This window comes from Opisthorchis viverrini, assembly GCF_000715545.1.
Source record: "Opisthorchis viverrini unplaced genomic scaffold opera_v5_8, whole genome shotgun sequence".
Classification (NCBI taxonomy): domain Eukaryota; kingdom Metazoa; phylum Platyhelminthes; class Trematoda; order Opisthorchiida; family Opisthorchiidae; genus Opisthorchis; species Opisthorchis viverrini.
Window position 1 is genome coordinate 2,999,276 of NW_008751664.1, and position 26,904 is coordinate 3,026,179.

The 26,904-nt window shown below is 42.5% G+C and overlaps 1 protein-coding gene across 1 annotated transcript; it reads left to right on the top strand.

Annotated features, from left to right (window-relative positions):
- Positions 1–498: 498 nt before the first annotated feature.
- Positions 499–24,390, top strand: T265_00820 (hypothetical protein; the record flags this gene model as incomplete). The annotated part of the gene is made up of 4 exons (XM_009164692.1): positions 499–1,006; positions 6,033–6,181; positions 9,370–9,667; positions 24,023–24,390. 4 exons carry the CDS (start codon positions 643–645, stop codon positions 24,211–24,213), a joined length of 1,002 nt encoding a protein of 333 aa, XP_009162956.1.
- Positions 24,391–26,904: the final 2,514 nt, after the last annotated feature.

Genomic DNA, 26,904 nt, shown 5'->3' on the forward strand with positions numbered 1-26,904 from the left:
CTATTCAGCGGTTGTGAGCTCCCAAGTAACTTGTGAGCAAATCTCTTTGTAATACACTTGGTTAGATAGTCACTGAGCACCTAACTACACCCAGCACCAGTTGTGCATCATAACCTTTGTAACCAGGCAAGTTAGCATCTTGAAGCTACTTAAAGTAACTTTTTGGAGTTGAGACTAAGTCCCAGGGCTGACGGACCATGATGTTTTCAGTTGTGGAGCGATTTCCGAGAATTCCCGAATGCGTACGTAAGCGGCGTTTGAGACATGTCTGCTGATTACTGCTGTTTAAACCGTGACCGCCCAAGCGCAGTCGGTGCGGAGTACAAAGATATATAGAATCAGTAGTGTTGGTACACAGACGTCAGGCAAAAATTTTTCTAAGAGTAAGAATGACTGCCCAATGCTCCCCTCCCTATTCTTAAGTTGTACTGATAGAAATGCTTCCATGCATCAACGAAATGAGGATCTGAGAACAGTTTTCGCATGTATTTTCCTCAGCTCATATTTTACTACTTTCAACCAACTCCGTAAGAAATGAACAGTGGTGATGATTTTTATTACGTTACAGTTTACTTCGTTAACAAATTTGAGCAAACTTCAGAACTTTCTATACCACCAAATGCCAACCTCTGAATTTTCAATATGCAAAGAAATCGTCAAAAAAATATGAGCAATCAAAAAGGTGCATCAGGAAAACAGGTTGTACTCTCGAACAAAAATGATTATTGTTTCAGATTGTTGGAAGTTCGAAAAAGGATGGAAATATTTTTCCCACAGACAAGGATGGAAATATCATTCCTGGGACTTACCAAACAACAGTTGGAGGCAAGAATTCGCTTATTCTATACCCGTGATCTCGTTGTAGAAGTTCGAGTCAAAAAAATCGAGCCAGCCAAACATTATGATGTTATATCGCTGGCACGTGCCATGAACGATAACTTCGCACAACAGACCAAAGAACTGTTCAGCCTTGAAGTTGAAGCTGTTCACGAAGCCATGAGTAGCGGTACGTTTTTCCCTTTTACTATGAGGTTTCTGTATTTAAAGAAAAGCTGTCGACGATGGATTTTGGTTGCATCTTTCTTTTTCTTCTTCCACTTAAAACAAACCCTCTAACAACTAAGACCTACAACGTTCCCTTTGCTTCAATTATGGCGGACAGGAATGGTACAAATCCATATGTTGCAACCGCACACGGCTGGTATTACCTCACAAATGATGACCGAAAGTTTGCAGGCAAATTGACAAGCTCTGTAAACACATTAACGGCTACCTGATCAACCACCATATGGCAACTTCTGAACAAAGTTAAAAAATTCTTAAAAACGTTCATCCTGTTGATCCATGAGATTACGGCCTTTGAGGAGAACTATTTATTAGAATATTCTGGGAGAAATATGATGAAACCGTACCGTAAAGTGTTCTTTTTGTCACATTAGCCCACAGTACTATGGTTGTCAATTGAACGTCATGGTTTTGAAACGCACACATAGCGAAGTATATCGCATTTTAAAGTGGTCCATCTAAACAAGTCTTTATTCTGTTTCGTCCTACTACAAAATGCGTAGTCTTGAAGAGCCAGTTTTGTATATAATCTAACAGATGCCTCTTTCTGGGACCATTTTAGTCAATCTAGGGCACTATTTAAATCGCAAGTGGTATTCAACGATTGATATAATAGAGCCATTTATCCTAGCTCCATATCTCCATTCCTGAGCAGTTTCAAACTGTACACTTGATAACAGTGTGTTGAATGGTCCGAACAAAATTCTGAACCCACCATCAGTCGCAAAAAAACCGCATACTTGCTGTGCAGTGGTTCTAATTGCCACATTTTCTTCGCAGGTAATTTGGGAAGGTAGGGTATTGAAAGCGGTAGATGATCTACGGGGTTGTCAGTGAGATCTTGAAAAGGCGGTCAGGATAGAAATGCTGCATTGAACGCAACAACTTGGATGCAAGAGTGCCATTCAGAGTGCGACTGGGCCATATCTGGCAATGTCTCACCCCTTGGATGTGTCCCGACTCGGAATTCCCAGCCATGGAGACAGCAATGACCAGCACAACTGAGTTTGCTGGTAATGGCTTTCATACTATGCTGCTAAGTCATCGTTTGACCTCACCTGGCTCGTTTCTACCCTCACATGGTTGTGCGAAAAGAACCCTTTGAGGAATCTGTCGACTTGACACGTAACACGTGGTCAAGCCCATGTAACTTATGCAGTGCGATCAGTTTACCTATCTTGAGCGAGTTATCTCTTTCGAAAATCATTCAGCATACGTGTTCACAGCACACTGGGGTAATGCCCCGAAGACATCGGTGGTCAAACATTGAAAGTCTTTTGAGGTCCTCGGCGCGCAGAGGCCTGGTTTCTAACCTATAAAAAGTGTGGAGCGCATCACAGTATTGTAAATTCGACTGTTGTCAGATGAGCTGAGGTCACCCGTACGCTATAGGTCATACAGACTTATGAAAGTTGATTTGGCCTTCTAAATCCGAATGGAAACATCATCTTTGCCTAGACCACTGGTGCTTATGCAGGTGTCCAGACAGGAAATTCCTACTACCGTTTGGACGATGGTCTTCCTATCCTAGCGCAATCACTCTGGCATGTCCACACCAGAGCAGGGGGACTTTAGACTTGGGTTTCGCTCCTATTGGCATTAAACAGCAGTGCATACCCAATGATATGCCAGGGTTTGAACTCCGCTCACCTGACATGCGAAGCGAGCGTGTTACCACTATTCCACCAGCGCACAATGGAGTCGGCTGAATTTTTTGTCTGGACAAGTGAACATACTCGCGCCTGAGTGACGTGGACGGAAGGCCTGACGGCTCGAACGATGACCCAGTAACAAACTTTGGTTGTGTCGATCGATTGGCCCGCCAGTCAGGTAGCTCTTGCTGGACACTTTTTCTTTGTGCTGGTGCTTACAAGATTTCGTAGAATGCACACCCACATGACTCTCGGTCGAGCAATGGTCTTGCTGTCCCGAAGCAATCATTCGCACATCAGTAAAGCGCGACTATTTAATGCTGCCTGTATTACAGTGGCGTCAGATCCAAGAAGAGTTCTGTTGTCCGCGTGCACGATGTCTGTGTGCGAATGCCCTGGGAGCATTTGGAACCCACAGGAGTAGACTCCAGCAGCGACGAAGTTAAAAAGGAAAGATGAAAATGACAGCATCGCCCGACACCGTTTAATGTAGTGTACTCAAGCGGGAGTTTCCCACAGACCTTCTTCACATGTCCTCGGGACTGGACGTAAAGCACCCTAAGAAAGGCCATCTTTGCTCAATAGAGACGGCTATAGTGCCTGACGGTCCACAGAGTCAAAGGCAGCTTGCAAATCAAGAAAGACCACCATTGTTGGTTGCTAAGACAGTGTCGCCATTCCAGAATCAGTTGGCAGTCTTAAGCTGTGGCTCCCCCTTGGTGACTGATGGCCACAAGGTCCAACTGGATCCACGGTAGATTTGTACCGCCAGGTTATGTAGTGCGAGCGTTTACTTTGAAACTTCATGCTGGTCAGAAACAGCTCCCCACAAACAGCCGGGGAATTCTCTCCCCGTTGTCCATTCGGTGAGTATCGATTCCAAATCGATCGCCCACATGCGAATCCAAGGAGCTCGGAAGGGACAGTCCTATCGCCCGCAAGGAGCACGCTATCAGTGCTTCTCGCTCGACGAAAAATCTCCGATTGCTCTCGATAGAGAGTATCCTTCTCAGCGGCAGAACTGTAGTCCGTTGGAGCATATGCTAACACTACAGACAGGTGTCTTTTTACGTCAAGAGGATTGTGCCTCAATTAGAAGGATGGTCGAACGGTGAAAAGGTGGATATTCATTGGAACACAATCTAATGAAGCGGGTCCAGCTCTGAGATTGAGTGCAACTCCCACGTCATATATTCTACGAATCATTACTCCTAGATCACTGTACACGAAAAGTGAAATGTGAAATAACTAAGCCTCTTCTTATCATCTGGGTCTTGTATGCGTGTTTCGGAGACACAGAATGCATCGATTTCAAGGAAGTGTATGTTTTCAGCGAGCATTATCTGTTCACCAGCTTGAGTACGGACATTAAAAGCGTCTTTGTAGAAGGAAATAAGTGAATTTAGCAGTTATTTTGTTTCTTCCTAATAGATAGCGGGATGTACAAGGCAGGTCGACCAGATAACTGACGATCAAACGATCCACTGATGTTTAATTGCGTGGTTGGAAAGAGTGGGGAGAGACATCGACCCACCTTAATGGAATAAGGCGACAATGTGAAATCTAACGATTATTAAGTTTCTCCCCAATAATCGATATCCGGATAAACGTGTTCAGCTCTGTATGCTGTTTATGAATGTGCTACGGAGTGCGTGTTATGCCTATGAGCTAGAAACGGGATAATACTGCTCCACATTTACGGTAAGTTCAGGTATGAAACTGTCTTTCAACAAATCTTGGATAGTCCTTGATTTGTTATGGTGGTGGCTCCCACCGGAATGAAAAGGAGTTTGTATCATCCCGAATATTAGAAGTGATTGATCATTGAGGATGAATAATCAGAACCCTCGCGTTTTGGGAAGTTATATACTGTCGGTAAGGTAGCGGTAATAATTCATTGCGGTCATTCATTATTTAACGAACTTTCATGTTCGTATGTCAGCAACAAATTTTCACAACGTCCCTTCATGTTTCGGTTAGGAAAAGGTAACGGTGAACGTAACAGACCTTTCATTGCTTCGCTGTTGGTATTTTGTAACTTACATATTCTGCAGGTCATCTTTTGTGTGCCCGACAAACACTTTTTGCACCCGTTACTCATAAGTAGTCAATCCGTAACACTCAAAACCCTGCAACGAGCACTTCATGCGGCATCGTGCACAGTTTGTTCTCAAGCACCACTTTGGTCACATCTTATGAACACATTTTTGTTACCACCTGATCTTCTGGCAACCTATTCTGCTAGGTTCTGCTTTACCAAGCATACGAAAGCAGCTACACCAAATTGACACATACAACAGGACTGCGGTAAACATCAGATGGAGCAGTAGAAACCATTTGTCTGGTCCCGAATCCGGTTAATCCGGTCACTTATAGCAGAATGGAATGGGTTATCGGAGACAGTTATAGAAGTCACCCTGCATGACGAACGATGTGTCAGATCAGTACATTTAAACGAACTTTTGGAAAAACAAAACGGTGTACGCAAAGGAAAGAAGACGGAAAAGTTTGTGAGGGTCGTCAAATTAGGGAAAACAACTAAACAGATGCTAATACATGTAACCTCACCAAACAGACTTTTTTGCGCGGCGCGTAGCGCGACGCGAATCAGAACAGCTCCATTTCAACTGTCGTTGCCCTTAAAGTTTGCGCGAACTGAATTACGGTTAAATACAAGGAAACGCAGGCCAGCATATAATCATATGCAGAGGAAAACAATGCTGTACAACCTTGAACAGGTGCGGAGTAGGGTGACTTTGTTGATGTAGCCCATGGCTTGGTGGGTAGAATCCTGAAGTCCGTCCTGACCATCGTATTCACCAATCAAATATCTTATAGGACAAGGTAAGTGAACAGGAACAACAGTATATTGAAAGAAGTGGGGATAAATTAAGTTTTAAATGCTTTAATTTCTATAGGAAATCAACAACTTTTGAAGCGGCTAATGAGAAGGACATGACAATGTTATTCCGAAAGGCTTGAAATGTCTTGATCAGTACACAGCAAGGGAGATCTATAGGGGGAGTTTAGAGTTACCTCTAAAGGACGGTTGAGTACGACACAGTTGGTTTGCGTGCGTCAATGGATTGTGGGGAATCAAACACAGATTTGTGCTTTCTGAGCTCATTTTGTAATCCCCATGTGTGTCAGAACAGGTTGGCTTGTGCAATAAATCGTGCTTATTCTCAGCTACAAAACCTAGGTGCGTCTACCTAGGATTGGTTATACTAATCTTTCACTTGAAAAATCCACTTAAATTAAACTACTAGGAAAAATTCCGAACTGAATATCCGCATTAAATTTTCAATTCTCCAGGCATCTACGTGGCGTGGCGGCCGACGGAAAAGCCATGGAATCAACAAGATTGCCAACGTGTTTGCTCAAAGTCACGTTGCTTTTGTGGTCACTTGTTAAATCAGCACCAAAGGTTTGACGGAAAAAGGCCATTCCTCGGGTGTGAAGAAGTGAGTTTTGGGCCTAGAATTTTAAACTCTCTCTATACTGTTAAGCAAGCTGCTGAATAGACAACTCTGAGAACACAACTGGCAACTCAGACAATAACACTTTCAGCCCGACAGCTTCTATCTACACTTTCATCTAGCGTTCAGCAAAGGTGCAGAAGTTTCTTAGATCAGCAGGTTTCTCCGAAGCGTTATTATTTCGTGATTTCATGTGCTTCCACCAGATTTCTAAGGTAGTACGACCGACCGATTTTTGCAAAATAAACCAAGAACATGCTTCCGTTGAAAGTGAATAACGACGGTCTTCATGATATCAGCTGCACTTGACATATGAATGCTCAGTTCATCTGAAGTTTCATGCTTATTATTTTGACCTGTATCCTTCTTAGCACTAGTTTCAATTAAAAATTCATAGATTCTCACGCCGAACTATGTTTATGCAAACTATTTCCAAGACCCAGAGTAGTGCATACATTTTCACCTTGTGTCCCGTTATTTGCGAGGTCCTATCAGGGAATAGCGTTTGAATTTTGACCACAATTTCTCATGAATGCTCAGAGAACGGACTAAATGGGGTGAGTCAAGGAGCTGAAAAACGTGCACAAGTTGGGAAGTGCCTTCTCTAAGAACTCAAGATATGATTTATAAAGTGGTGTGATATTTGCTCATAAAATGAGTGCAGTAAATGACCACTATCTTGTAGCAGGCCTTTCCGTAAGTGTGTAGGATGGCAGTTGATGATATTCATTCGTTTCGACTCCAACGTTTCGAACGTTCGGTTTCGTTGAATGAGCATGCAAGAGATCTATCGCATTGGACACGATTTGCAGAGGGTACCATACCCAACGCAGTTGCTGACTTTTGGAAAAAGTGGCACCATGTAGCCTATTTAACATGTTGTCAGAGGCAACCTGTGCGTTGAAATGGAACTTCATGATTTGCATCCTCCACACGTCGCTGACGGCTATTTTTTCTGGCTGCATGCCACTGTAATATTGTGGGTAGTCTAAAGGCAAAAGACAAACTTTACTTGGTCACCTCAGGACCGATGCGCCAGCAAACGAAGTCGGGTCAGGGAAAATTAAACTACTTGTTCCCAGAGAGTAAAAGAAACTTAAATTTCGACGTGCACGCGAATATTGCGACTTCACTGGCTACATAAAAAGTGACCACGCACGCGACAAGCATATGCACATGATATTAATCAACAGATTGATGTTTCCCTGAAGTTTCTGAGGCGTATGTCAAATGCCCCAAGCCCATATTAAGTACACATCATGGGGTACTTCGATCGCGTGATAGAAGTTCACTTGGCCCTCTGTAGCCAGGCCCATGGAATACATTTTGGTTTAGTTTTGAGCCAAATTGTTTTTGACCCACTTTTAAACCACCACGTGCAAACTTCACGATTCCAGTATAGAAACGTATGACAGTCCCCGAGTTCAGTTCTGGTCCGATGACTGGGTGAACAGAGGGAAACCTTGGATTATCTGTGGCGAGAATATTGGAACAGTAAAAGGAAATAACCAATACTCGTAAAATGGTGTATTTTAGTACAACCGATGAATTTCTTCTGCAACGGTCTAGCCAATCGGAACTACATGCATAAACGGGGTGCCGGTTATTCATAAATGGAATAAGTTAAATGCCAGGAAAACCATGTGTATCACGTCAGACTTTATTTTAATGCCTAACTGGTGTGCAAACTTCAATCTATAACCTACCATATCTGGATTTCGTGTTACCTCTCTTTCACCAAATCCATGGTAACTTTTACGGAACTACCAAAGAGTATTTCATAAAATTGTGGACTCAGAGTGGGGCTCGAAAAAACGATGATAGCCTTTTGGAGCCATTCCAAAATCCCTTTTTACGGTTCCGTGATTCACTTTTGTTTTTTATGAAGGCTTGCCTCCCATAACAAACTCACTATGTTAGAGTGCATCAGAGGTTTGGCATACAGAGCTCACGTTGCTGACAATGCTGGCGCCACCACTGGGAAAGGGAACTTCACGAAATGTTATCGGTCAATACATGTTCATTCTGTCCGCCTTTACAGTTTAAGGTTGGTGCCATGTTTTTCGTGAAACTTGTGCATAAGGTATCAGAATGGTGGCCGGCATCTGTAGATTTTCATTTGGTGTCCTAATGTGAATTGTCCAACAGGATTGCATGAGCCTGTTCACTTAGCCATCTGTGGCTGTTTGAGTTAGCCCATGTGCAGATTATGTCGCACTTCCAAAACAGTCTGATCGCACGAAACCTTCCTGGACAGGATGCACAATGAATTTCGGAGAATACCGAAGAACGAATATGCATCATCTTCTCATAAGTGCAGCGGTCTCAAAACACACACTAGCGTTTTGTCTCAGCTTTTCAGGTTTATTTTTTCCCTTGAAGTTATCATGACAAATACTGAGCTACTTAGAGCCACTCCAAAGCAGATAAGTGCAAACTGAAATGCATTAAGTTAGGCTTATTTGGATCGTTGTGATTAAGCAGTGGTCAAAATGCAGCCAGACTTACTACTGCTAGACGGAATTCTTTGCAGGTGAGCATATACGATGACCGAGTGTCATTTCAGATGATTTCATCTGTGTAACCGCCTAGTTGAAGTCTGACATTTGAATTGTTAGCATAGTTAACAAGTTGTTTTCAGGACAATGTGACCCCATGCATTCCAGCCGGGGTTCAGAGTTGAGCAAAATAGTTAATATTTTCCAGCCCAGTGCAGTGTCCTGAATTAGTTGTAGGTGGTTGAAGAGTCATCCTCCTATCCTGGCACAATTATTCTGGCTAGTCTATAACAGAAAAGGGAAGCACTTCAATGCAGTATCGCCTCAGTAGAGCCCATCAGCAATGCATACCATCGGCCGCGTCGGGGTTTAACTCCGGATAGTTGACGTGAAGTTTAATAGATTGACAAAACAAGACATTTATTGGATCGTCTTTAGGGCCGTCCGGTGAGCCGATCACGTCAAGCATGAAAAAGCCAGCCGGTTTAAAAATAGTTCAACAGATAGCGTAACAATAATGTTCCATATTTAAGCTATGGTGAGTGCTTTAAGCAGGACGATACAGTGCCTTCGTGAATAGCTCAAACTGGCGTAAAAGAAAGCTTCTTTGCTGCACCAAGCATAGTTAATTCTGTTTTTTTCATCCGGCACCATCTGCTTAATACATTTTCACAGAGAGGTTGTGCCTGTCAGGCTTTCAAATTCGTGCCCAGCAGACCCGAAGAAGTTGGCGAGTACTGGCTCGTCAAACGTCGTGATTTCGACCGTGCTGCCTACCGAGTCAAGTGCAAATGTAAACACACTCACGAACAACACGAGGTTCATCCCCCGCCGTTTCAGTGTAAAGCGAAGGGTTGTGGATGTTCTGCGTTCACCTCAGCGTTCGTCTGCGCTGCGTGTGAAAAGCCCTGGCATCTGCATGAAACCGTGATTGAGACTGAGGCCGAACGAAGGGCGGCCGGCCGCCAAGTCGGTAAGTTCGACCAGGTTGATTGTTGTCGTGCATTTTTTAAGCTTGACCTATTGGATTTGGGAATGAAATTAAATTCGCAGTTGCTGAACTGAAGAAGGATGGATGTCAGCCAATCTTTATGTCCACAAAGTTTGGCTGAGGTTAGTTTTAGTATCCCAAACAGTATAAAGTATAGACGGTTTTGCACACACAGCATTTAGTCAGCCACCCCCGTTTTACAAGTTATGAAACGATGAAATATACTATTCGTCGAAATGCACATGAATCGCTCAAACAATGGCATATGCATGAAATTCTGAGAATCGAAAGGATATCTGATCGTGTACTTTGTCTGACCACCTCACTACAGACTCACTGAGAGCCACGCAGTGCGTCTGAGGACTTCAAGGTCTATCGAATGAGGCACACTGTATGCTTCAGCCGCTCTTCATAACCCACTTTGCGATGGGTCCACGATTCCCTACTCTTGGGTATTTGCTGAAATTCCTTTTTGGCAAAACATCTTACCGACGTGCCAAAATGTGGCCATCTGCAATGCTGATCTCCTCGGACAACTGCACGTGAGCTAATGGGAATGGAGTAATCAAAGAACGCTGATTTCAGATATCAATTTTCCTGATTTTCAACCCCCACTTTATCGTTCATGGTCAATTTCTCACTGAAACCAGTGGAATCAAAGACTCACTGCCCATCCTGAGTCTTTTTCAATAAAGCAAAAAGGCACTTTCTAAAGTTTCCGCATCGGGTAATTTCCTGTTCTCGAAGAAAGGCCGGCAGCGTCAGAGAGAGTCATATGAGCGCTGACACTGATATTCTAATTTCATACAACCACAGAGTTTGTTTCATTGTATTTAAGGTTTTGAAGGTAAAAAACACAAAGAAATGAGTAGATTATGGAGAAATATTGTACCGACATATTGCGTGCTTTTTCCAAGCATGGAAGCTTTTTCCAAGCGTCTCACCTCATCCGTCGGAGGTGATACAGCCACCAAGTATGTGCAATTCTCCAAGAACTAGAGTGCTTCTCCCTGAATTGTAAAGGACTAAAACTTCAAAGGCAACAAGAAAGACCAATAGTTTAAGCTTGCTGAAGGTCTGTGCATGACGTTTGCTGGCCTTAAAGCCATTGGCTACTGAAGTCAGCACCTTCAAACAGTTTCGCATACCGACTCAGGACAGCGGAAGACTGGAATGTATAAAACGTCAAACCGCAAAAACTAAAAATTGAATGACTTATTTTGGCGAGTCATTTATTGAATCAAAGTTCGAGTTTTTGCGGAGGTACTCTACCTGGTATTATTGTAACCTTAATTTATCTGCACCAAACCTAACAAAATGCTCATCATGGAAAAGCGTAGACCCACAATTTACGCCCTCCTTACCAATTCTTCAATATGGCAACCATTAAGTTACAACCAGCTTTCCAGTTCGCTTAATACGTGTCATACAGCAACGTACTATCCCCTAAAAGAACCTATGTTGAAATACTACAAAGCTACGTATTTGTTAGACCAAGCCTCACCACGTCCGGGAGGACGCACCTCAAGAAGTACCATACCAGATTAGTACCTAAAAAACCCCGCCATCTCAGAACACAGTAGTTTTATCCAGTCGCCTACTGCACATCCGCCAGACAGAACATTGCGCTACATCGGATCATCTAGTTGATCTATCAAGAGATCATCCAGCTCGTAAGATTTAAAACGCATCGATTTAAATATGATCTAAAAACAAAACAGCTTATTCCACGACAGTGTGTGACACGCCTTTAATTTGTTGTTCCCCGGAACAACGATTGAGGTTTTCACCCTTCTTTGGCTAACCAAGTCCTCCTGGTGGGAGCAAACCTATTTGAAGGGCAAACCAGCATTTCCAGATTGGGCGTATCCTAAGATATGAGCTGAAGCACAACTTCGTCTAAATCGGTTCATCAAGATGGAAACTAGCTCATTTTGATGTTCACCATTATTCATGAAGAAACCTGTTCAAGATGTGGCAGATTAGGTTGGGTAATGCTATATGTAGATATTCGCAACCAGAAATAATATTTTGGCTTTGAGACGACAATTTTTCGGCAAAAAGGCCAGTTCTGAAGTGAGAATGTCTCAACGAAGGGGAACAATTTTCTAGTATGTAAATTTATAGGCAACGTAAGAGGAGACACAACGATTGTCGTTGCAAGAAAAAACTTGGGTACCCTGTGTCCAGAGCGAGCCATGCGGACACAGCTATGGACTAATTTAAAGAAAATACCTATAGGATGGGCCATATGAGTTATACTTGGACACTGTGTGACATGCTGCTGTGTGCAAAGAAGCATTGCTAAACTGTTTTCACGGAAATGTCGTGGTTACTGCCATGAAGAAGACCAATTACTAAGTTCAACCGATGTTAAGGTTGTGTTCCACTCGATTGTATTCTAGCGCATTTGGAAATGTAAACTACTCTGTGGTAAGGGAAATACGGGGTTTTTCCATCCTCATGGGATTTCGGCGTACAAGAATGAGCCCGTATGAAATCCTCAAAAGTGGTCTCACCCGACGGACAACGGTGCGAGGTGTACTAAAATTCCGGTACCGGACACCTCGAGTAAAGTAAGTGGCAGGTCATCAGCTTCCCTTATCCGTTTCTCAGAATTCTAGAATGAGTTAACAACAGCTGGGCACATCTCATCAATCAGTATAGCATTGATCAAAATTATGCAATCAGTAGACTGAGTGGTTTTGACTCTCTCAGGGGAAAAATCCTCCAAGAATAAAACTCGTTGGTAGTGAGGGATTAGGACGAAGTAACTCATGTGTCCGTATGATGGAACAGCGTGTAATTTGCCGCCTCATCAAATAGACACTACTACTAACAGGTACTAGTAAGAAGCCTGCACGCTGAAGTGCACAGCTCCTGCGTATCACCCGAACGAGAACAGTAGTAAGTAATAAATCATGCCTATCATTTGTCGTCAAAGCGTGATCGGATCATCCACAATACAGCCTTTTGGTTTTGATTATAAAATCAAGTAAGCTGGGTACACCTTTGCATAAATGTGAATGAATGTGTGCGTCTTGGCTAGTGCGTGCGATCGATGCATCTGTCTGGGTTAACCATGCAGTACGTGCTGGTGTTTGTCTCTCACCCGGGACACTACTAGTATGGGTATACCTTTCTTTCTATGTCTAGGGGAAATTGGTGCACATTCGATTACGTGCGCTTCTCTAGCTCCGGTGAAAACCATTCACACATGATACATGAATACACGGACTAACACATAATTTGGAGTAAAACCATTGTTAAATCATGAGTGTACGCAACGGGCGGTGTCTGAAACGTGTTCATGAGTGTGTCCAATAAAAGAGCTGGATACTTGTATTGATGGACCTTCATTCCGACACAATGGTCTGGAAGGGATAACTTGTTAAACATTTTAAACACTCGATTGGTTATGAACAACGTCGACCGTAAGCACAAAACTTCACGATCGTTTGCCTCTTTTTTACTGTAATATAACCCACCAGTCGCAATCTAGGTGTCTTGCGAGTGTGTGGACATCTTTATTCACACGCGAAACATTCCCCGTATGTTGGATTCAGCAACAAAGATAAACCTTTGGTTAGGATGGTATAAATATTTACATTATGCGTAGAAAGTCAGCGACCTTCGAAAACAAACCGAACAGATTCGCAACTAAGATGCAACTGAACGCTGAAAATCTTCAGTTTTCCCAGGATATCAGGTTCTTGTGAACTGTGACGATGCGGTATGAACCCATATGTGATAAATAGGGCACTACAAGCACAGATATAGAAAAGGAATGACAATCCGGGATTTGCGAGCTAGATAAGAGTAAACTACGCAACTGGAGTTGGCTTAGCATCCTTACTGACATAAATTGTAAGGAAGCCGGCAATTTACTGGGTAGAATCAGATAAGGGACAAAACTAATCCAACACTTGGAAATTCATCGAGGAAATAAGCAAAATTAACTAACTGTTCACGGACACTTGGAAACAAAGTATTAATGGCCAAGTGGAATTAAAGCGAAGATCAGTACTATGGATGAAGAGACGTGGTGTCAGGTAATTTGTAGCATCTAAGGAGAAACAAAACATTTCTGATAGAATCTCGACATGTAGACACCTTGGTGATCAGACCAACAAGTCACTCAGCAGGGTCAATGCTTTTTAGAGATGATTCCTGGCAGTCATTCACCCAGTTCAACAGGAAAAGGCGGAAGCTGAGTTGTCTTTTTCGTGTGCAGCACATTCAGCTGAAGAACGTCATAAACGAGAGATTCGCTTGATTCTCCAGTGGAAACCAAAATGATTTGCAAATGAGTGTATTTGTCGCAATCAGTCAAATTTGGGTTCAAGTAGAACATAGGATTGAAGGAAACCCGGGAACTGCGCCTACCTGAAGAGCCCCAAGAAAGGCGAAATCGGTCTTGGGCTGTCGATGAGTTTTCAGCAACCTTGTGAGTAGCTTCCTTTTTGAATGAATCTGGTTCTCCGGATTCCGTTTTCCCATCCCATGATTTTTACGTTCACACTATTTTCGGCATACGTTCTGTCCTAGCAATAGTTTGGTTTTGAATTAAGAATGAGAGGTCGCAAACCCTATTCACAACAAAGGAAATATCGGATTTCGCGCTCCAAATAACAGATTTATTTCAAACCCACCTGTGTGTTTGGTCATTCTCCCCCGCAGGATGTTCTTTTCCTGGAAATTATGGCATAAGCAAGAAATGTCCACCCAGGTTTTACAAAAACAAATACGTGTGATTGAAGACGGAGTGAAGCATCTGATCGTCCGGGGTCAAGCCATAGGTCAAGGCGACGAGGGCTGATTGGTTGTGCATTTGATGTCTCCTGATGTACGATAACAGGGTCGAACTTGTTAGGTCATGTTGAGCAAGGAAGGAGCAAGGATCAGACGGAGCTGACCATACAAATAACTTCTTATGTGAATTCTTATGAACAAGGTTTGTACGGTGCCTCGCATTCTAAACCTGGATCTTTATGGAGACTGCAGATCACTGGGGTGTAAGTATCGTTGGTGGATTTACTCACTGTTATGAATCTACAGAGGATGTCAGCACCTAACTAGTAACAGTTATCACAACTTCAGAGGACCAGAAGGGCATATGTTCACAATGACAGTTCGCCTTCTGGTGTTTGGTCAGCTACATAAGTCGGACGACTGGAATGTCGTCAGAATCCACATGTGAGAGCATAGCAACGTGACTCTGAAAAGGATTCCTTCACACAAATGAGCCTTCTCATTTCTCCCATTTTAAAAACCCTAGACGCGAATTCTATGTACAGAGCCTTTAGAATAGACTTGACCAGGAAAAATATGATTTCGTCAGGACCTCTCTGGCTGTGAATAGGAAGTTCTCTAAACCCGCACTCGTTCATCCTAAAAGTAACAAACCTAAACGGATGTGCTTGCGACCTGATTATTTTTCGTTTAAAACGGTGGTACGGTATATCCGCATTCACAACATTTGGGACCACTCACAAAATTTACCACACGTTTAACCGTAGGGACGCAATTTGTTGTCTGCCGAATTCCTGAGAAATCGATACTGCTGTCATTCATTAGTTGGGTCAGTCGAGTACAAATCAACAACTCTGACTGACTATGTGATGAATCCAGGGTTGGAGTAAGCAATGGCATTAAGTCAGACATCACAGCGGTTACTATGTTGAGGCACTGATCAATAATATCTATACAAGTGAGATGAAATTTCTAGTTGTGTTGGCTACTGAGAACGAACCACGTGCCAATGAAAGCATAAACAAAGAAATGGGACGCAGCTTTGGTGAACCAAATGAGGAAAGATTGCTTGTAATTAGGGTAGAAGAGGATCACAGCGGAAACAATGACCTTGTGAGAAGATTTGTACTGGTGCTAATCAGAAATGTTAACGTTGACATCATTCTTTCACAGGTCAAACGGATCAGCCACATATCTGGCCACATCCTAATTTCCATAGCCGAATACTCTGTGTCTAGCAGTACTTCCAAGCAGACCCCGAAACAGAAGAACTTACATTTCTAAAGTGCTTACAAGACCGTTCCCGATGACACTTGGGATCACATAACGACTTGCAAAGTGGATCCATACTTCACACGGAGTTACACTGGTCCACAGGAATTTTTTCCGGGAAAACGCAAACGGTTACCTATGGGGATTAAGAAAAAGGGCTTCTCTCCAAGATTTTATGTAATTCACGTACGGTACAATGGGTGTTTAGTTACGCTGTCACAAACTGTATGGTCTGTGGCAGGTAGATTGACTATTCAAGGGGGACCGTCAAAATACGTAGCGCTTGAATAAGAGATGCTAAAAAGCCAAATAGTCGATCGAATGCGTTTACCTATTTTGGTTAGTTTGCTGGAATAAAGGCAGCGTCCTGTCATTTCATTAGGTAGAGGAATCGTTTGAACATTCTCCTGCACCGAAATCCAGTGAAGAATAACATCTGAGATTGTTCGGGCACTTCAGGTGGTTTATGGTTGCGAACGCGTGAGCCCGGACGCAGTCTAGGAACTTTCGGTTAAGTGCATTGAAGGAGATCACCAATAATCGGAAGGCAGATCGTAGGATAAAACATCGAACAGGACAATTTGTAAATCCTTTGTAAGTGCGTCTGTTACAGAGGCCAAAAGAAGCAATCTTGATGGATGCGGTTAGCCTGTGGGATTCAACCGATGGGCAAAATTAATAAGTCGAGGATGAATAATATTTTAGGCCATATACAAAAGTAAATATATATGCTAAAGATTAAAAATATTCACTGGTTAAGCAAGACAGAAAATTTCACAGACGACTTAGCTCCCCTCGCTTCTCGCAGGCTTGAGCTGGTATGAAAATGAAACATTAAGGGCCTTGGTAATGATTACACCTGACTGTTTTGGATAACCCGGAAGGTATATTCTACAGAGGGAATTAACTCCTTTTTGGATGAAGATCTAACCGTCATAGGGTCATCAAGGCGAACGACTAATGGAGGTTTTTTGTTTTTACGGTTCGGATGAAGACACAGGCCATACGTCTGTGGTGGACGACTTGCTGGGCATTTCTGCGGTTAGGGCTATCTCCCAAAAAATCGCATTGGTTTGGAATTCAAAGGCACTTTGGATACGACGGTGGTGGGCATCATTGATGAATTCAGTAGTGTACAACTTGGGTCGAAGGCTGTGTAGCTGATATCTGTGAATGAATTCATTTCAATATCTGTGAGATTACTCGTTGGCATACAAAGCGAATGAACCCCAAGTTGCTATTACAGAGGGTGGTGCCACAGAACGCAGGCAAGTAATGCTGATGCGTGATGACGGGTTGAAAGATCCACATTGATAGATTACATAACTCGACTGAGAGAATCGATGCCGTTGTGAGAGAAAACTTCCCTAACATTTCATAAACTGTTACAACAGATGGATCATCACCACGTATGACGAGTCCATACTTGAAACTGAGACTACGATAACGTTATTGTGTGCAATTAAACCATAATGGGTGTCGTATAGGTTACTTTTTGGTATAGAAAATATGGCGTCTTCGAAACACTGACACATCGCACAATAAAATGTGAATGTGTTTACATGGCATTCCAATATAACTATGAATTTTAAGTGATGTTGCTGGTCACCCTCTGTGTAATTGCTTAACAGATTGGGATTCACTTTTGGGCATAAACAAGGTCTTGAAAACCGTTAAACTCAAAGTTACTGGCTAAATCGTGAACGTGATAAAGTCTAAGTCAATATCAATCGATAATCGTCAATCAATGAGCACCACGTTATGAACCAGCACAGAAGAACTCGTCTGTGGTCCAAGTAAAGCCAACTCGGAGCGTGCGCTTTTAGGGCATTAGGCATTACAGAGATATCCAACCAGAAGAAGCTTTGAGTAGGTGTCAGTTATCCAATAAACAGTGAAATGGGCGGTGTCATTTAATTCAGGCGAACGGAACCATTGAGCAGTAGAATGTTACAGGCTGAAGCCTGGGTGTGGCTGGCTCTGAACCCTGAACTTATATTAAAACCAATGACAAGTTCAACCTCGTCAATGATAAGAGTAGCAGAGAGACTCCAGTTAAGAACCGGAATTTAAGGAGCCTGTGATCCAGTAAGAGGCCCTTGAATAAAAATCATGTAATGGCGTATTACTTATAGGATGCTACCAATGCACGTGAATGAGGCATCGCTTGAGTGAACAGAATGCTCATTCAAGCTATTACTAACAAAACAGTCACTGGCAGCTAACGAGGCTCCAGTTGAGAAGTGTACCCAGCAGTATGAGCCTTATTACTCTGCAAAACGTCATGTATGCTGTCGTTGACTTACTATAATGGTAATCTGTTGGTTCCTAATTTCGAAGCCCTTGAGACAGACTGGCGAACAAAGTTTTCCCTCGCAATATCATGTAAAATTAGTTAAAACAAAGAATCTCCGCGTACTTAGCACAACCCGCCTCCCAGAATACGTTCCAGTGAGATATTTTCTGCTTTTGTCTTGGGAAATTACAGAATGTCTGCGGAAAGACATCAGCCGCTCACATTTTTTCACTTTTTGTCCAAATCGTTCGAACTAGTTGTGAAGGACTAGACCTCACGGATATGCTAAGGAATATTGGCAACAGGCGTGTTCTTCCAATATTTCAGCTCCTTTTGATTTTGAACAGCAACTAAACTACCACTTATTCTACCCCGTAAAGAAAAGGTAGCTAACGCCAGTTGACAGTGAGATTCGTCAAAACATGCCGGTAGCAGTAAGTGTGACACTTTGCCGTTAAAATATTCTTGTAGTTGATGCTAAAAGAATGCTCAGGGTTGTATTCTGTCAGGTGATAAAATGCCTCACAACTGCGATCGAATTTCATACTATTTGAACTCCGCCTCTCAACTGCAATTACGTTTAGACTGAACTTGAATACAGGGCTCACAGAAATCTACGCCAAAGATACCCATAGAAAAAACAGTCCGACTAGCAGACATGACATTCATCAGTTTGTCTCCTGATATCCTGAGCCAGGTTGTTGATTCACCCTTTGATCTTGGTACTTACCGGCTAGATAACCATTGAACCACTGGTTACTCTTACACACAAACGTTGAAGACTTCGGATGGTGTAGTCCTGCACACTCACAGTAAGCCATGTGTAAAATTGTATAGATTCCTATGGTATCGCAACAATTTCGTTCAATGAAACTATACACGGCACCACATGTGCAATTCGTAATTTTGTGTATGAACATTTTTGTTCCGTCACTCAAGTTGTTGTGCTCACTCAAAGAGAAGTGTAGATCAGTCGATACGAAAGCGGTATGTGAGATGAATAGGTAATTCCTACTCTGTACTGTGGCAAGCAGATTGTGTAAAAAATACCACCAAAAGGTGATTCTTGCGAGTTAGTGAATTATGTTGCTAAATAGTCACGTGTCTTCGCTTGTGCCACACTAACCAAATACAGTTTTCATTGCAGTGACTACTGTAGCTGAACTGAAGCAATTTCTACAATGGAAGCGAATCAAGCTCTTGCTTGAGCAAACTGTTCTCCACTTTATCAGCATACATCGCGAGAATTAAACTGTCAACAGTAACTCAAGAGTTCAGCGGTAACTGGTGGCTGATTTATTTGCACAAAATGAACGATTTCTTCAGTTATCTTAGTTAATTCTTGATGGGAATTCGCTTCGTTTGCACATCAAACATATTTGAGAATTTTTTTTTGAAGCGTTATGATAGGTGAAGCAGCGCAGATTATATCTGATCTAACTGCACTCCGCTCCATCCACATAGCTGACAGGCACTGGACGTGAATCTAGCACTTCGGGGTGGCTAGGTTATCGCACTCTTTTGCTTGGCTAATAAGCTTTGTGCAGGGTCAACTATGGTGCCATGCACAAGCTCTCATTGTTGATGTAGGTTCCACGGAGCATAATCAGTTGACAAAAACACAAAAACTTGTTTCTAGCCTGCACTGGCTACTGTCTCACTCCACGCAGTGATGGCTGGACTAAGAAGATGAATTATTTCACAATGGCAGGTTAGACATTGAGATTCGTTGCCCTTTGGAATACTTGACGTCCGTGTAGGTAGCTAGTACCCAGGCCTTCCTATCCGGAGATAGTTCATTCATAATCTGAATTGAGGATAACGTTGGCCTGCAGTTTTCTGGAGACAGTTTTATTAGATTTTCGAGAATCCCTTAGTTGAAACTTCATGCTTAGCCAATCTTAGATGAGTTGTCCTGGCACGCACTATTTCGACTCTTAAAGGGCGCAATCAGTAGAGTTGATTTTATACCCGACTGCACTCGGTTCTGTTTCAAACAATTCGATTTTCAAGATCCAATTAGTTCATTTACATAGCGCTGTGGTGATTAACGTACTAAATGAAATATACACACATCTTTTGCATGTTCAGGTGACCTGAAACTAATCGGATTACCTACCAACGTAACTTTTAGGATGTCTGAAGTAATCATCGAATTTGATGGTCAAAACGCAGCTGTGCGCTGTGTACAGCACAACAAGCAACAAGCAAGATATAGAGTAAACAGTGGTCCCACAGCAAACGCTTTAATATCTTTTCCGTATGTTTTATGTCTTTTTATTCAATGCCTTGCACGCCAGCCTACCACGTGTGTACATCTTGACTCGTCTTGTAGGCATAACATGTAAAGCGATCAGAGAATCAGCGAACTTTACCAACCGGATTCATGAATGGTAATACAAACGCTCAGGAATGAAAATAGTAGCGGATGTCTGACACAGAGAAAAAATTTTACTTTGTGGTTAGAAAAGTCCTCATGGGGATGGATACCGAATCGAAGTAGAAACTCAGTGGATTGTATGAATTCAAGTAGAGCAGAGAGATCTGTTGGGAACAGAACTGTCTTACTGAAATACTACCCTACTATTAAGCCCAACACTTCATATACAATGACGCAGAATACCAGACGGTCCTCCAAAAACCGAGGTACAAAATTAATACAGAAGAGTTGTGGGGTTTTGTTGGGAACTGAATTTAGAGGAGATGTTAAAAAGGAACCAGCTGAACTGGACCCGGTGGTTTGCTTACTTAGAAAAGTTCTCCCAGTCCCACAGATCTGAACTTCTGAAAAAAAACATTAGCTACCAGATTAAAAATCGTTTATCTGGTGTCAGATACCTGCGTCAGCTGACAAATTCGTACCTATGGCAGCACAATCTGTTCAAAAGCGAAATTTTACCGTTTCTTTAATTCGAACGCGTATTTAAGGTAGATAACACCGATTACGTTGTTTCCGAGAAAAAATAGACAAGCGTGCTAACCAAGCACCCGTGTACCGAATTCTGCATCGTGTGCTCTTAGAAACCACTTTGGATTTTTCATGGAATGTTTCAATAAACTTCTTGATATTACAAAAAAACAGTAATGTTAGCTATCTCGATACAAGTCTCAAGATGAATCTGTGCGAACTACCCCAGAGTATATTTTTCCATGCCGTACGGCATTATGCCGCACGAGATTTACCATGATTTTCATGTGATTACCCCAGTAGTTTTAATAAGTAGTCTTCTAAAATGTGATGCGTTGTTCTTGCGTGAAAAATACAAGTGTGAGCTTAACTTTGGCTTGTAATAATGTTAGCTGATTCCAAGAGGCAATCAAACGCATCCTTTTCAGGGTGATTGTCGGTGTCGACCGTGTAGATAATGCCGTCTCTGGCCAAACATATTGAACTGGCCAGCAAGCCACCACTGGGGCAGATTCGGTTTCTGCACGCTCTCATTATGGGGCAGGTCATGAAATGGGGACTGAAAATAAGCGTGCAAGCAAACATTTAATGGTTATTTTGTCCATTACGTGAGGCCAACCTATGCATCGTATAGCTGTTTGATCCCTATTTGGAATCACCAGCAGTGGGCGCCTCACGAAATTCCAGGGAGTCTCAAGCCAGTGGCCTCCGTGGTAGTAGTCGAACACTTAACCGCTCGGCCACGAGTTGGTGATCAACAGTGAGATTAATTTACAGTTAGGATATAGCGCCATTCATCCTTCAACACCAGAATCAGTCTGCAGTGGTTTCATCCTCACTGGGAATCACCAGCTGTGTGAATCTCACGAAACCCAAGGAATTTTTTTGGGATACACACTGTGGATGATTCTTAGTAAGGGTGAAACAGCTGCACAGTCTTCACCTGGGTTTCCTTACAAGACGGAATCTTTCATAAACGTTCCCATATCTTTTCACATTAGCAACAAGCGAATCACGTTTTCGGTTGAACAAAACACCAAAACTGCCTTTATTGTGTGAATCATTCAGGTACACTAACGTTAACTAAAGTATGTCACTGCCCTGTATTTTTAGGGGTTCTTTTATAAAAAAATGGACACATCTGGTTTCTACAAAATTAAGTTTCTTGAAACTGCCCGTCACAACATATGCGCAGATGACTGTTGCTCGATCAATAGACTCTATGTGAAAGAATTGTGCAGATTGATTTTGACCCAAAAGAAACATTGTGACTAACAACTATGTATCTTCTCATAGGTGGACTGTGTAACTTAGCAGCACAGCTACCGAATGGGTCTGTTACGTTTGATTAACACTGGTACTAAACTAAAGAGATCACGAAAGCTGTCTTCGACATTGAACTATTTAGTGAGGTACTTTTTCCCCAGTTTCGCAGAGCTTACTTACTTGCTTGCTTGCTTACTTACTTACTTACTTACTTACTTACTTACTTACTTACTTACTTACTTACTTACTTACTTACTTACTTACTTACTTACTTACTTACTTACTTACTTACTTACTTACTTACTTACTTACTTACTTACTTACTTACTTACGAAGCTTACTGATGAAGCAGGAGTCGATTGTACAGAGTGGAAACTGTTTGATGGACACGATTCCTTTATGACCTGGCTACACAGCGCATTCGGTGGCCGTTGCGGTATAACTTTTTACCCCAGATTGTCTCTTGGGTGCAGGAACTTTTGGTCGGACGACACTATTTTGTACCTATTTATCTTCTCTCGTTTGTACTACCATACCTTTAACGAATAGTGCACTACTGTTTGGTAATTGATCAGGTGGCTGTTGATCTGTTCGCCGAGCTTGGCAATTGATTTGCAAACGTTTCGTCACCATTCGAGGAGATATCTTCAGTGCGCTGTTGGTTGGGTAGCTCCTCTCTTCGTGCCTGCGTTTATATAGTCTGCAAAGAGCAGCCTTTGTGCTGTTACCTGGATTCTGGTTGGTCCGATCTTAATCTGTGTTGCGTTGTGGTTTGTATTTCTTGCCGTCGGTTGTCTCTTGCGGTTGGCCCGTTCTTGATCTGCATTGCGTCGTGGTCGGCTTCTTACTACTGTATAATAATAAGGACAACATTAATGACAATAATAATATAACTGTCTCTCTAAAGATACCTTACCAACTCGATTCGATCTCTTACTGAAATGTATCTTTTTGGAAACTACTTACTGGTGATGTGCGCAACCAAAAGAAATGAGCACATTGTCTCAAGCCCCGACATCGTTTCCGTTAACTGTAGTATGGCAGTTCTTACAATCCGAATAAACCCGACGGCAATTACCCATGAATTCATCTTAGTAAAACTTCAGTATCTACATCCTAGTCACTACTTGAGGGCTCGCTGAAGCACGGTAAACCGTATTTTTGTATCTCCTTTATCACGCGTTTTACCTCCCGTCACTTTGTCTGCGCAACGAAGTAAAACACACGCATCGTATGCACTTCAGGAAATTTCCACTTGTAGATCTCACTTAGTTCCCCGTTTGTTAAATCGATAGCATTTCTGTGGACGTTATTTTCCGTAAATTGCAAAGGGATATTTTGAGTAAGCTTTCATGTAAAATTTGATGGGTAAAATGAACGATCAAACTGACAGTGAATCAAAAGTTTTGATCAAGTTTATTTACGCTCGGCATAAGCGGCCGGCTGGGCACGAAGCCGTTAAGATACTACTACACGTCCTATCCTACTTCGCTTACCTAATGTGTAGGAGGTCTTTTACGGGCTAATGTCTCATTTTAACCAGATCTTGTAGTGAAGACGTTTTCTCTTCATGTGGCTCCAGTTTCTTAGAGATGATCGCAACCCAGTGAGTGGATCAGGTACAAGCCACGCCTAAAGATTTCTATCGATAAGTGTGACAGACGAGTTCATATTTCTTAGACAGCAAACCATTGCTCTAAGTTTACTTTTCCTCTCAGATCTACCGACTATTTTCCACACTTTTCCGGAAACTTGACGAACTTTGCTTATGCAGCTTGTGTAGCAATTTACTGTTCATATTCTGCAAGACGAGTTATCATTTCGCCCCCATGATTCTTCATAGGTGAAGCTTGGATGCCTTTCTCAGAATTACCGGAGTTGTCGAAAATCGCGTTGACCGGTGTGGACAACCCAGACATTCAAACGCTGGCGGACGCCTTACCTCCGGAAGCACGCGAAAGACTGCTAGCGGAACAACAAGGACATCAAACGCAATTACCGGGTCCTTCCAAAAGCAGTCGGCTTGGCCAGTAGCTGCTAGTCCCTCAATACTCGACAAAAAGCGCTGTGTTTTACAGTACTGAGTATTTGGTTAGATCACTTATTTTCACTTTATTCAGTTGTCTTTTATTTTGAAGAAGCAAAGTGAATTGCCATTGTTTGTTTTTATTTATGATCATCCTTCGTTTTGTTGAAATATATCACTTCTTTGCAAACAATTGGTGCGCACCGAAAAGACCGCAAAATAATACGGGTAATTCTTCCTAGCGGTATTTCCACGGATTCTGGTATTCACTTTGAACGGACCGCTGTTTAGTCCTGTCTAGAACAAGGTACGTGCATTGTTTCGTAATAAATCTCGAGTATGCCAAGAGAAGCGCCGAAAGGCTGCTTTTTGGTGCACAGATTTGACATTACCGTTATATCCTTATTTAATTAGGTTGGCTAAATGCCAACACCATTCGGACCCACATACAAAGTTGGTTTTGTACTTGCATGCAGATGAGCCTTTCCTTGAAAAAGGTGTGGTACCCGATCATTGGGAATGGTGAAGTCAGCTGTATTGATTTTGAACACATAGAGTTGTTTCTGGACAAAAAATAGAGGTGTACAACTTATTCATCGTGAGGTTTCTAAACGCACACAGTTATCTCGGGTAAGATCAATCTTAATTTTGGCACAATGTATATCTAATGACCACAATCTAAGTTGGCTTTAGGAATTTTTTCTTCTGGAAACCATTATGGCTTCTACAGGACATTGTTAGGAGTTTATTAAACAGTTTCCCTATTGTTGTTGGTATTGTTGCTTCTATATCGACACTCTAAACGTTATCATCGTGCCCACTAGCATCACTAAACTTATGGAATTCACAGTCGTCACTTGTAGTTCTGGTAACAATACCGTACCCATCATACATTCAATTCAGACGCGTTTATGTTGCGTAAGATATCCACAGTTCATGGTAGGATATAGGACAATATAGGGTGTAATGAGTACAGTTCCGGAGAGTGTTTTAAGTTATTTCGCAGTTAATTAATCTTAGGGCGAGATGGACCAAGTGGTTAGAGCGCGAATTTACTGACCGGAAGGTCCGTGGTTCGAAACCGACCTCTGCCTCTCGACTTCCTCTGTCTAGGCTTAGGCAACCTGGCAGTATCCCAGCCCTCGTGCCTCCTTCGTGTGGCATGGAAGCTAGGCACCGAAAGGGTGCTACAGCTGAACGATCGAACGAGTGCCCCACTTAGATGATAATCCACCTCCCTTCGGTGACTGCCAGTACATGATCGGTATAAAGTGCGTTATTCAGTGAGCCATATTTTAGGTACGGCAGCAAATTTACCATTTTCACCCAAGAACTAATGTAGCACGTGTGCACCGCATCGCGACGGCTACGGGTAAAAGGAAGAACGTTTTCGTTGCGGAGTTATTTACTTGAAAACGCCAACTGAACAGTTACAGACTATTAGACAGGGAAGCAAAACTCTCACATACATCTTGTTTACAAAAAATGAATATCCATCCTCTCTTTGAACGCGTCTTCCTGGACCCTCCTGGATATTCATTCATTGACTTTTGCTCAAATCCAAGCAAACGCTGCAAAGCGACTCCACAAATTCCGCAATAGATCTCACTTTTCAAGAGACGCAAAGCGGATTTACGAGAAAACGTATTAATTGCATACCTCCCCCACCAGTAGTATCACAGTTACATGGGTAGTAGGTCCTTGATCACGCCAAAGGTGAGCCTGGAGCTCGAAACTCGGTCACATCAGTGCTTTCAGTCTTACAGAACCCATCTGGTGGACATAGGGAGTCCGACACTTGACTCTTTGAGAAACAGCGTTTGATCCCTCCATATCCGCCAAATGAGTTTGAATACGAACGAAAGCGCTCGCGTGGCTGGAACCATTTGCACTCGAAGCTTGACGTCAACAGTCGGGCTAAATACTAGACTCATAAACTAGTATCAGGCTCTCCACCAGGATTGGTGGCTAATCGGATAATGTGTATCATAGATTGGCTCTAATTAAAAGAATAAAGCTCCATTTAAAAATCCCCAAATCTCCTCAGACTAGCTATAGTCCATAAATATCTCTGAAGGAAAAGGAATTCGCATCTGAAAAGTCACCAGAGAAGCTGTCAACAAGTGGCCACGTGATGTTTGTCCCCTAACTGAAGTACGAATGGCTCCATTGCTTGGCCAAGTGTGAGCTAATCCCACTACTGACAATCCACTCGTGGCCGCGCTTGGGCTTCTATCCAAGGAGGCTGCATATTCGAAAATCTTTGGAGTTTCGCGATGCACGCACTGATGATGATTATTCACCAATAGTCGGACGAGTGTCTAAATCAGCCAACAGCTGGTTCGACCGTCATTTGCGCCAAAAGTTTTTTTCATCTTCCATGTAGCGAGCGTAGGTCACGCAGTACGAAATTTGATATCAAAACTTGACCAGTGTTTGGAGTTCCATGGACCGAATCAGGTAGTTAATATCATCTACTTGTACACTAATGCTGTTACTCACTTCATTTCTCAAAGGAGATTTTATTGTATCGGTATTGCTTAAGGAACAAAACCATAAGGATGCTGCCCCGTCTTTGCTATTTCACATATTAAGATAGGTATACCACAGACAAACGCGAGTGAGTGGTTGAGGAATTTGTAGAATTCATTTTCACGCCACTTTCGTTTAGACTTGTCCTCCTGTCCTGGAACAGTTAT